At 43.0% G+C, this 12022-nt stretch overlaps 1 protein-coding gene across 1 annotated transcript in view; it reads left to right on the top strand.

The window, feature by feature from the left end:
• The first annotated feature begins 3329 nt into the window (after nt 1-3329).
• The window catches only part of LOC119421425 (collagen alpha-1(I) chain), an 18897-nt gene continuing 10204 nt past the window's right edge, over nt 3330-12022 (top strand). Inside the window, exons 1-15 of the mRNA XM_037688783.1 lie at nt 3330-3567; nt 4931-5122; nt 5200-5222; nt 5434-5469; nt 6355-6447; nt 8293-8361; nt 8670-8714; nt 10557-10610; nt 10695-10748; nt 10824-10877; nt 10953-11006; nt 11085-11138; nt 11599-11643; nt 11730-11783; nt 11873-11917. Of these exons, the coding sequence (XP_037544711.1) occupies nt 3486-3567; nt 4931-5122; nt 5200-5222; nt 5434-5469; nt 6355-6447; nt 8293-8361; nt 8670-8714; nt 10557-10610; nt 10695-10748; nt 10824-10877; nt 10953-11006; nt 11085-11138; nt 11599-11643; nt 11730-11783; nt 11873-11917 (954 nt within the window). The 5' untranslated portion in view covers nt 3330-3485. The remainder of the gene's footprint in view (nt 3568-4930; nt 5123-5199; nt 5223-5433; nt 5470-6354; nt 6448-8292; nt 8362-8669; nt 8715-10556; nt 10611-10694; nt 10749-10823; nt 10878-10952; nt 11007-11084; nt 11139-11598; nt 11644-11729; nt 11784-11872; nt 11918-12022) is intronic.

The raw sequence follows: 12022 nt of genomic DNA, 5'->3' as shown, positions 1-12022 counted from the left end.
TATTGTTGCCAACCTGTACATGGAGGAGGTAGAAAAGAGAGCCTTGATGTCCTTTTCAGGGACACCACCAAGTCATTGGTTCAGGTATGTTGATGACACATGGGTTAAAATTAAATCTCAGGAAGTCCAACATTTTACTGACCACATCAACTCTGTGGATAAATACATCAAGTTCACAAGAGAAGATGTAAAAAATGGCAGGTTGGCTTTCTTGGACTGTGAGGTCTCAGTCTCTGATAGAGGACATTTGCAAACTGAGGTGTACCACAAACCAATCCATACAGACCAGTATTTGCAGTTTGACTCCCATCACCCTTTGGAGCACAAGTTAGGAGTCATCAGGACTCTGTATCACAGAGCAGACAGCGTCCCCACTAACTCAGGAGCCAGGCAGAAGGAGAAATCCTACACAAGACAGGCTCTAGAGCAATGTGGATATCCTAACTGGGCCTTCCTGAAAGCAGAGAAGAAACCCAAACAGGACTCCAGTCAGCCAACAGGTGAAAAGGAGGAACCCAGACCCAGACCAGTGGTCATTCCATATGTTGAAGGAGTATCAGAGAAACTGAGACGTTTATTTTCTAAACATAACATCCCAGTGGCTTTTAAACCCCAAAATACATTACGACTGTCGTGGCTGGATACCACGTCGTGTTCAAAACAGCTGAGACATCGCCCTCGGTATAAAAGATTTATTTGACAAACAGGGGTTACAGATATTCAGAGACAAACAATTACACTAATAAGATATATGCATATAAATGGAGCATTAAAGAACGAACCGTCTCGGTGTGCGCCTCCCGGAAATGCTCGGTGGGCGTGTGTCATTTCCGGCCTTTTATCACAGTTTGAGAAGGCTAGCTTTCTGATTGGTTTAGCTTCTGTTGCTATGGTTACGACTCTAGCCCGCCCCCTCAAGGACGTTAATGTCTACATTTCAGATAAGAAGTTTTGGCTCACTGAAATCGGTTCTTTGTTTAAAGTTTAACTTGCTATTATACTTTAGGGATACAAAATGATTCGTGTCGATAATAACTATTAATTATTACCTACCTCATGGGTATGTGTTAATCAATGTCTGTTGAAGGCCTGGTGATTCTCTGCTTTAAGGCAGATACATCTTGGTTTCCTTGTCTGCGTTTAAACTGTTAACACTCTGTTTGTTTAACGTGATTATACCTTAGTGATACCAAATGATTTGAGATAAAGTTGTTTATTTCTAGGAATAATTAATAACTTAATTATTATCCAACTCATGTTTGCGTGTTCTTACTTGCTTTATTTATGTTAATCAGTCTGCTATCTGGCATGATTTGATTGCTTGTAATATATCAAATGTGAACTTGTAAAATTATCCTTAGCTAATATGAGATTATATTTAAAGGTCAACTAGTTAGAATTAGCAAACATTTTCTATAAATATAGTTCAACCCTGGAAGAAAGACACACACACTTTGTATAACATGACATTTGAATGCTTGATAGGAAATATAAAAAGGTATAAAAATATGAAATCCAACACGACTAAGACTGGTTCATCCCAAAGATCCATTCCCCTGGCACAAACAGAGTAATATTGTGTATGCTGTTCAGTGTCAGGAGGGTGATCAGTCTTACATCGGGGAAACAAAACAGCCACTGGCCAAAAGGATGGACCAGCAGAGAAGATCAACATCATCAGGCCAGGACTCTGCGGTCTACACTCATCTCCAGGCCAGAGGTCACTCTTTCAGGGATGAAGATGTTCACATCCTGGACAGAGAGGAACGATGGTTTGAGAGAGGAGTAAAGGAGGCCATCTTTGTGAAAAGAAATTGTCCATCATTAAACAGGGGTGGAGCCTCCAGGTTCAACTGTCCCCCTCTTACAATGCTGTGATTGCTAGTATCACTCAGCCCTCTGTGAACAGTACACAGCCATCAGGTGCTAATGATCCATTGTTAGGCTGATGGTCCTTCTTGAGCATGTGATCAGCTGGTTCTGGTTGTCAGCAGCAAACTGGTTGATCCACTTTGAGAAGGTGCTATTTAAGAGACTGAGCTGAATACAGCACCTCAGACTGAGGAAGTCCTCAGGATGAAACGTTTCTACTTTTTTGTTGTTGTTTTTTGTGCCCTGAGACAACTTTGTTGTGACTTGGTGCTATATAAATAAACTGAATTGAATGTCCACAAGACCAGGCTTAACTTTTTGAGATATTTTACCTGGATTATTGAGCATGCATCAGGATATTGAGAACCCAACCCAAAACCCAGATCCCCCCCCCCCCCCCCCCCCCAAAATAAAAGCGCATTGGTGGGCCAGACTGAAGTGGCCCGCGGACCGCCAGTTGAACAGCCCTGATCTACAGTATTTTTGGACATGTCTAAGATCGTTACTTAGAACCTAATTTTAGAGACCTTGAAGATCTTGTTAGATCAGTTAGTGCTCAGAATACATGTTTGGGATCAGTTTCAGCTACTACCACACCAGATTCCAGATCAACATCTGTCAAACTGTAAGAGATTAAACCATTTTAGGATTTTTAAAGTCAGCTGTTGATGGAGTCATCTTGAATGCAGTTGACTCCAACACTTAATCAACTGTCCATATACATAAAATGATTGCTTTCTACAAGTTTCATGAAAAGCTTCTCCATTAGATGATGAGATGTTTTAGCTACAGGATGTCACAAAAACAGAATCGTCCACCTTCACCTTTTCCAGAGTTTTTTTAAGCTTCACAGAAAGCCCATCTCTGTTTGAAAGCAGAAAAATGAAAGATTAAGGAAGTTCAAAACAGTGAGAGCACAAATACTTTGTGGAAAATGTAGGTAATGAGATTCCCTGAACCTGCTGTGATCTCATTCTGAAACAAAACTACAAGATGAGCTCCTTCAGTAACTGGAAGTTAACGATTCAACATCTGGCCCGTGTTCTGCAGAAGAACTCATTACACCAGGACCTGAAGCTCCACTGAGGCAGCAGAAAAGTCTGTGAAGTAAAGTCTTCGAGAGTGAAATCAGAGTGAATCAGGAACCAAACCAAAATCTGGATTAAAACTGCAGCAGGAGATCCTCCTCCAACCCTCTGGTCTCCTTATGGATCAAGTTTCCTCCTGCTCCAACGGCCCCCCTTCCCCTACTCCAGACCTGCTGTGTCATTATGGAAGGAGGGACTTTTAAATTTTTTTTTAATCTTTGAAGGAGGTGTGCTTTCTCAGCTTCCCTAAACGTGAGCAGCAGCGGGGTGAAGAGGGTGCCCCCCCGCACCCAGTCCATCCAGCTCTCAGCACCTCCCAGTTCTTTAAGCTCCCATATAAAAGCCCTGGTGGAAAATGAGTGCAGGCAGTAGGGAGTTTTCTGCTGGGGTCAGGAGGACTTTGGACAGACGCACGGATCCTCCCCCAAACACCCGTGTATGACTGGAGTGTAGCAGAAAGAGAAAACATCCCCAACTTTTTCCTCTCTTGCCTCAAAGAGTCTACATGTCTGGTGGCATCTAGACATGTTCAGCTTTGTGGATTTGCGGCGGGTGCTGCTGCTCGGTGCAGCTGTGCTCCTGGTCAGGGCGCAGGGCGAGGATGACCGTAAGTTCCATCACTGCTTCTTGGAGCTCTCCTTTTTTAAAAGCTGTTGTTCTGAAGGCTGGAAAGAGTCTTGCCTCTGTCTGGTCTCGTGGCTGCTGAGACCTTCGAGAGAGGAGAGAAAAGAGATGAGTTAGAAGGTTGATGGTCTGTAGACCGACAGAACAGGGTTTGTGTGAGGAGCTGGGCATCTAGACACGGCCTCCACCTTTCTCCTCCTGGTGTTTGTCTCGCTCCCTCCTCCTCCCACCTCCCAGAGATCAGCAAGTTGTTGCACGTTCTTTAACATCTCCAGGGGATGCAATAGTTTGAACAGATCCTACTATTAAAAACCTAAAGCAAGAGATTATTATTTTTGATCAGTTAAGATGTTATTTGTCGGAGGGGAAGCGTCTCACAGACCTGAGGCGGAACACTTGATCAGAGGAGTCTTAAGGAGACAAAAGAGGAGTTGAGTCTTATCCACAGGACATATCTCAGAGCTCAAACCATAGGTAAACCAGTGATGATGGGTTTAATCCTCTAAAAGGATGAAAACCCCACCCAGCTCAGTTCAGGGGACACATGGAAGTGAAACTCATTTTTGCCAGATGTTATAGTCCAGAGTGAACTATGTAAAGCAGATGTGCTCACAGTGACACACGGAGGCTCCTCCTGGCTCCTGCAGCCACATCTGTCTGCCACGTCCTCCCACACTTTCCACTTCCACCCTCCTCCCCGTCCTCTCCTCTTTTCCTTTTTTCCACTTCTTTTTTCCCCTTAATTGCAAACACATGTTTCCACTGACTGCTGCCAAGCCTGCAGCTTCTCTCTGAGCTCAGCACTTCGGCACGCTGGAAGATTTCTTAAACTGAGCCTGGACCAGTTTCAGGCTCAGTAAGGAAGAGCTTAGCAGCAGCGCCCCGGAGTTGTGTAAACTCTGTGAAACCAGAGAGTTCAAGTGTGAACCTGGACTCTGGTTCTGGACTGTGGTGACCTCTCTGACACCCCTGACCCTCTAGTCCAGTTCCTGCCCTGATCCATCTGAACTCCCAGTTTAATTGTTTACTCACTGTGGATTTGACCACTTTTACCTGTTTATTCAAAGGTCTGTCCTAAACTAAAATACCTGGAATATTATTGATAGATAATTAATGACCAAAACTTAAAGTTTATTTTAAGAAAATAATCTAATGTAGTGTTAAATAATAATAAATTCAAAGCATCTTAACATCAATCAGCACGTCAGCATCAAGTTTTTCTGGGTTGTATTTCATATTTTGAGTCGTTTGAGGTTGAGCTGATCCATGTAAGCGTGGATTTGTGTGAGTCTGTCGATGTGGTCCAGTTCCTCAATCCCCGCACCCCCCCATGTCCCTTCCATCAGGCACCAGTACCAGCTGCACCTTGGACGGACAGGTGTTTGCGGACAGGGATGTGTGGAAACCAGAACCGTGTCAGATCTGTGTGTGTGACAGTGGTACAGTGATGTGTGACGATGTCCACTGTGATGAGCCGACCGACTGCCCAAACCCCATCGTCCCCCATGGAGAGTGCTGCGCCATCTGCCCTGACGATGGTAAACCCCGCCCACCAACCTTTACCTTTTATAAAACCAAAACATACAAATTTTATAAACATGTATTTATTTTTCAGGCTACCAGGCTGCTGAGGTTGAGGTAAACAACATTTTTATTTTACAACCATAAATATGATTTTTGATAAGCCTGAGCTCGAGTTGATGGTATGTATTTTATAAACGGTGTTTTAAGAACTTCTGTTGTCATAGAAGGTCCAAATGCATCTGACTCATCAAATCAAGACAATAAATGTCTTTGTTGTGTTTTTGCAGTTTGAATGAGATAAAAACTGTTTGTTTTTTCACCACAGGGACCCCGAGGAGACCGTGGACCCAAAGGAGAGAGGGTAGGTCCACGTTCTGGCCCGTTTTCTGGGTTAACAGCATCGTACTGAAGGTCCAGCTCGGAGACTGGTTGGCTTGTTTGTGTTGCTGTGATTTAGCTCACACCGACATTAAAACAAGACAAACCACAAGCCTTTGTCTGGCTTTAGTTCCTCTGCGCAGCCTTCCACGCCCCATTCAAACAGATGCTTTTGTTCTTTTCTTAAATTTGCTCTGAAGATTTTGAATTTTCTGGACTGAGTGATTTTCTAAAACACATAAACTGAAATGATAACTGATGAGGTCAGCTGAATTTCTCCACAACACGAGATAAAAACACAGTTTTATCTGTTTGTCCAGAAGATTTGCACTCATTATTATCTCCACTGTTTTTAACCAGTTGTTCTATTTTTCCAGCCAAATTTCATTCAACATTTATTTTTACCCAATAAAACCAGTTATATATAGCTCAGTGTAGGCTTCTATGGGACTTCAACATTAACTTGTAATTTAATATTTTAGATGATTTTTATCTAAAAGCTGGACCTGAAGCTTTATTAATATCCATTATTTCAAAATTGAATGTGTTCATTCACTGCTGCTGATCTTGATGCTGTCATGTGAATCCTTACGTAAGTCGCCAATGTCCTCGTCCACTTCCTGTATGTTGACGTCACATGACCCCTGCTTGTCCGGCTGTGATTACTTGAAGGGCCGTGGAGGAGTAAACTCCATGTTACTGATGCTTCTTTCACCTCTGAGTCTGAGAAAATGGGAGAAAAAAAAAACAGAAGCTGAGATTCAAACACAAAGCAATGACAAGTTGTGGTTAGTTGGTTTTGGACGTGGACATCTTAGTAGGACAGCCCTAACCCAGCTGACACCTCCTCCACCTCCTCTGTCTGCAGGGCCCCCCTGGTCCCCCTGGTAGAGATGGTCTTGACGGCCAGCCTGGACTTCCTGGACCTCCCGGCCCTCCTGGACCTCCTGGCCTCGGGGGAGTAAGTTGTTCATTTTTGTGTTTTCCATATTTTTCTATTTGAGGTCCCAATAATGGAGTTCTGACCCAGTGTGCACCAAGATAAGGTTGGTTTGATGAACTATCTGTGTCTTTTCTGTGAGTCCCTCTGCCAGCATTCACATTGCTCTGAGGTGTTTGGTAGAAGGCCAAATGGCATACATTTTTAAAAAGTCCTTCCTTATTTGGATTCTTTACAAATACACTCAGTGTTGAAATGAAGCTCATCTTCTAATAAACGATTCAAAAATCCACCGTAGACTTTAAATTAAGACCTGCGGTCAGAAGTTGTTTCAGGTGCAGCAGAGAGAAAACTAAAACAAGTGAAGGGGCTGATTTTACTCTCGGACTTTAAGCGTTGTAGTTTTTAATTACTATTTCAGAGTTTCACACAAATTACAAACAACCGTCACCCTCCGGATCACGTCAGAAATAACAGTTTCTACTTAGGTTGTTTCTGCTCAGTCTTTTTAACAAGCTAGCATTTCAGTGACCTTTGACCTCTGAGCTGGGCCTGAAGACTCCCCCACCAGAACAGCAGCTGCAGGTCACTTAGCATTAGCTAACTGCTAATGCTCAGTGAGCATGCTAACTACTGTTAGCTGTTCTCAGATCTACATGTTCACTAATGAGTGTGTGACTGATGGAGCAGAGGTGAAAACAGCAAAGGTCATGACCTCAAAAGTCAGAACCATGCTCGCCTGCGTCAGCCATGTTGGATTTTGACGCTGGGCGAATTTGAGGCAGTTCTGAGTTCTGGGTGCAGGTGGGACACAGCACCAGTTAAAAACTTCTGATTTGACTGTTTATTTCAGTCATGCAGCTCTCAGGATCATATCCCAGCTGTAGATAACAGCCCAAGAGCAGTTTGGAAGACAGACTAACATTCAAGGATTCAAGGTTCATTATTTGTCATTCGCACCTCATGTGGTACATGTGGTGGAATGACATTATGTACACAGGGTCCCAGTCACATCCAACAATAAAATGCAAAAGAAAAACAATGATAACATCTAAGATATGAACTAAGAAAGACATCAACTAAATATACACTAAGCAGAAATAGTATAAAAACATTACGTTGAACAGCAGCACGAACATGAGTCTGTGTGAGCAGATGAGCACGCATGAACACATCAACATGAAACAGATCAGCAGCAACATGAAACAGATCAGCAGCAACATGAAACAGATCAGCATCAACATGAAACAGATCAGCAGCAACATGAAACAGATCAGCAGCAACATGAAACAGATCAGCAGCAACATGAAACAGATCAGCAGCAACATGAAACAGATCAGCAGCAACATGATGTGATTTTTGTCACAGTGATTATCCTGATATTCATGAGTCTAACAGCCTCAGGGTAGAAGCTTCCCAAAGCTCATTAAAACTTCTGATATAATGCACAGTTTTAACATGTGTAACTTCTAACTTTGCGTTGTTTTACATCCTTCAACTCATCATTCACTGATTCCCACTCAAATAATTTACACAAAATGTATGTCTAAACCAATCCCTTTCATCATTTACTGCAGTGTGAAAAGTAGATCACAACTCATGCAGGGTTTCTATGATCATCCACACAAGTATTGACCTTTTAGTTGTTTTTGGATTGTTTTCTATAACATGAATATGGCTTATAAAAAAACAAAAGTCCTCTTTAGGTTTTCATACAACTCCAAACTTAGAAGAGTCAGTTTGACAAAAGAAACAGCTTCATTTTGTTATAAAAGTCTCTAGCTCTACATTATCGAGGAGTTTTATGAACAAAAGAGGTCGATGGGAGATGTCCCTCTTCTTAACACATTTGTATTTGTTTTCCAGAACTTCTCCCCTCAGATGTCTGGTGGCTACGATGAGAAATCTCCTTCAATGCTTGTGCCTGGACCCATGGTAGGACAGACAGAAATACATAGGATTTATAATACTATAATGTTAACAAGTATTAGATACTCCTGTAACTCATGTACATGTCACATCCTGTAACGTCTATCTATCTATCTATCTATCTATCTATCTATCTATCTATCTATCTATCTATCTATCTATCTATCTATCTATCTATCTATCTATCTATCTATCTATCTATCTATCTATCTATCTATCTATATTCATATATCTATAAATATTAAATAAAAAGTTAGATAGATGGATATGTAAGTTTGTATGTATTTGTAACATCAGCTCTATTTGATTGACAGGGCCCAATGGGACCTCGTGGACCTCCCGGACCTGCTGGTTCTAGTGTGAGTGGCACTTTTCTTTCCTTTCTCAGAAATATGATCAAACCTAAAATGATTTGATGAGAATAATTATTCCACCTCCACCCAGGGAACATGAATTATTTCCTTCAGACAGACACGCTTCCCTTTATTTGTCTTAAAAATTACAAAAAATGTACTTTTCTGATGATGATCTAAAGGCATCTGTGAAAACAATATTGTCAAAAGTAATTTTAGCTGAGTGTTAATTTAAATTATGAGCTCATCTGTAACAATTCAGTTCAATTCAGTTTATGTCTATAGAGCCAAATCACAACAAAGTTGTCTCAAGACACTTTACAGAAACATTCACATACAAAGAAAAAACACTTAGTAAAGTTGTCTATCTAAGGAAGCAGCAGACTCGTTGAATCTTTATTTCATCACAGTCTCCCATCCTGAGCAAGCACAGTGGCAACAGTGGAAAGGAAAACTCCCTTTAACAGGAAGAAACCTCCAGCAGAACCACGCTCAGGTCAAGTGGCCGTCTGCTTTGACCGACTAGTCTAGATGAAGGGGATGTAGAGTAAAATATTTTTTATGTCAGTTCCCGGGTCAGTTAGAGGCAAGAAATGACTTTTTGTTTTATTTTTCATTTTTGAACAGATCTCTGGGAGTTTGGAAGTCATGGAATACTTTAAATGTTTCTGAGCTTCAAACATTTCTTAGTAAATACTCTAAAGAATATACTATAAAGGACCATTTATTTATTCCATCCAGTATCTTCCGCTTGTTCTTAAGTCAGGTCTTGGGGGCAGCATCTTGAGCAGGGAGGTCCAGACATCTCTCCACAGCCACCTCTTCCAGTTTTTCTGGGAGGACTAAGGGGTTCCCAGGCCAACCAAGAGACATAGTCTCTCCAGCATGTTCTAGGTCTTTCCTTGGGTCTCCCCCCAGTTGGACATGCTCAAAGCACTTCCCTAGGGAGGCGCCATGGGAGCATCCTTACCAGATGCCTGAAAAACCTCAAATTGCTCCTCTCGGTGTGGAGGAGCAGCGGTTCTATTCTGAGGCTCTCTCGCATAACTGAACTTCTCACCCTATCTTTAAGGGAGAGTCCAGCTCCCCTGCAGAGGAAACTCATTTCAACCTCCTGTATCCATGATCTCATTATTTTGGTCACTAGCCAGAGCTTGTGATCATAGGTGAGGGTAGGAACATAGACTGACCGGTAAACAGAGAGCTTTGCCTTACAGCTCAGCTCTTTCTTCACCACAATGGACCATTACAGAGTCCACAATACTGCAGATGTTGCACCAATCCATCTGTCAATCTCACGCTCCATTCTTCCCTCACTGTGGACAAAACCCTGAGATACTTGAACTCCTCCACTTGAGGCAGAACCTCACCCTTGACCTGAAGAGAGCAATCCACCCTTTTCCTATTAAGGACCATGGCCTCAGATTTGGAGGAGCTGATTCTCATCCCAGCTGCTTCACACTCGGCTGTGAACCGCTCCAGTGAGAGCTGAAGATCACGGCACAATGACACCAACAGGACCACATCATCTGCAAAGAGCAGAGATGAATCCTGAGACCACCAAACTGGGCTCCCTCCGCCACCTGGCTGCACCGAGACTATATTGTATTGTAATTCTTTATATTAAATCATCAAAGTGTCACAGTAAAATGTGTTAAAACATTTAATGAGCATAAAAGTCTTCGGCAGTACTGCGAGCAGCTGAAGCTTTTCGATATATCAAATAGATTTTGTTTGCACATGGGATCAAACAGAGAAAACCAAAAGTGTGAGAAATATGAAGAACTGAATCTGAATCTGTTAGCAAGTTCCCTGACACAGACTCTCTGTGTGTGTTTGTGTCTACAGGGACCTCAGGGACCCACAGGCCCTCCTGGTGAGCCTGGCGAGGCCGGAGCTCCTGTAAGTATCAAAGACATAAAAATAAAAATTCTGCTGTTTTTTTAAAGAGTTGTTGCCCAGCTGACTTTAACTGTTTCTCTTCAGGGTCCCATGGGTCCACGTGGACCTGCTGGTCCTTCTGGAAAGAATGGAGAAGACGTAAGTGGACTGCACCAGCTGTTGTTTCGGTTCTCTGTTTCAATAATGTCATGGTTCTCTTCTCTCCTCCATCAGGGTGAGGCTGGAAAATCTGGTCGTGCTGGTGAGCGTGGACCTCCCGGAGCACAGGTAGATCCCTGGGTGTTTTTTTAATTGTCAGGTAAACAATAGAACAGCCAACATAACATTGTTTGTTTTCCTCAGGGAGCTCGTGGTTTCCCAGGAACCCCTGGACTGCCCGGCATCAAGGGACACAGAGTAAGTTCTGTCCAATCAACCCAAAAGCATCCCCTTGTTATCCAGGTACCTAAAATCTGTATCTCTATCCTTCTTCAGGGATTCAGTGGTCTAGATGGTGCTAAAGGAGACACTGGCCCTGCTGGACCAAAGGTGAACCCCCACCTCTGTGATCTGCTGCTTCCTAACCATGTTCAGCTGTTTTAGTAGAAACTGGAGGAGTAACAGCTTCTTAGTTATAGTGAGTAGTAGTGAGTAGTACTGATATCTATATGCTAAGATCAGGTTCTGATCTGACTGCAAATCCTAACATGAACCTGTGGTTCTGCTCACAGAACACAGCTGAACACAAACACCAAGAAGCTGAAGATTCAGAGATGCTCTGATCTTAGACTGAACTCAGGTTTATTAGACTCCACCAATGATACCTAGAATGGCCTAAAGTGGGTGGATGTTGTGTCTGAAAGAGCTGCAGTCAGAGGAGCGATAGACCTCCAAACAAAGAGTTACTGAATGAGTCTCTGCCCACGGCAGCCACCTTGGTCCTTCAAGCTGAAGGCGTAGTTTTGTCTCCTTCCTGTCCTCACCTGCCTGTGTTTCTTTGCACCGTCAGGGCGAGGCTGGAGCCCCCGGTGAGAATGGAACCCCTGGAGCAATGGTGAGTACAACGATGATTCACACAGATCAGGTCGGACCTCCCCCAGCTGATTCACGGTAAACCTGATTGGTTGTTGTGTTCTTCAGGGACCCCGAGGCTTGCCTGGTGAGAGAGGTCGCACCGGCGCTCCTGGATCTGCCGTGAGTCCACACAAACACACGGCCAGCTCTCGTGTTGTTGCTGATCAGTAATCAATAATCGGTGATGTGTGTGTGTGTGTGTGCTGCAGGGAGCTCGTGGTAACGATGGTGCTGCCGGTGCTGCTGGACCTCCTGTAAGTCTAATTCTCCAACCGCTGAATTAAAGTAAAAACAATATATATACACACACTCACATATACATATATATATATATATATATATATATATATATATATATA

Source organism: Nematolebias whitei, chromosome 15 (assembly GCF_014905685.2).
Source record: "Nematolebias whitei isolate Nwh7 chromosome 15, NemWhi1, whole genome shotgun sequence".
NCBI classification, from domain to species: Eukaryota; Metazoa; Chordata; class Actinopteri; order Cyprinodontiformes; family Rivulidae; genus Nematolebias; species Nematolebias whitei.
This window is presented reverse-complemented; position numbering and strand designations above follow the sequence as displayed.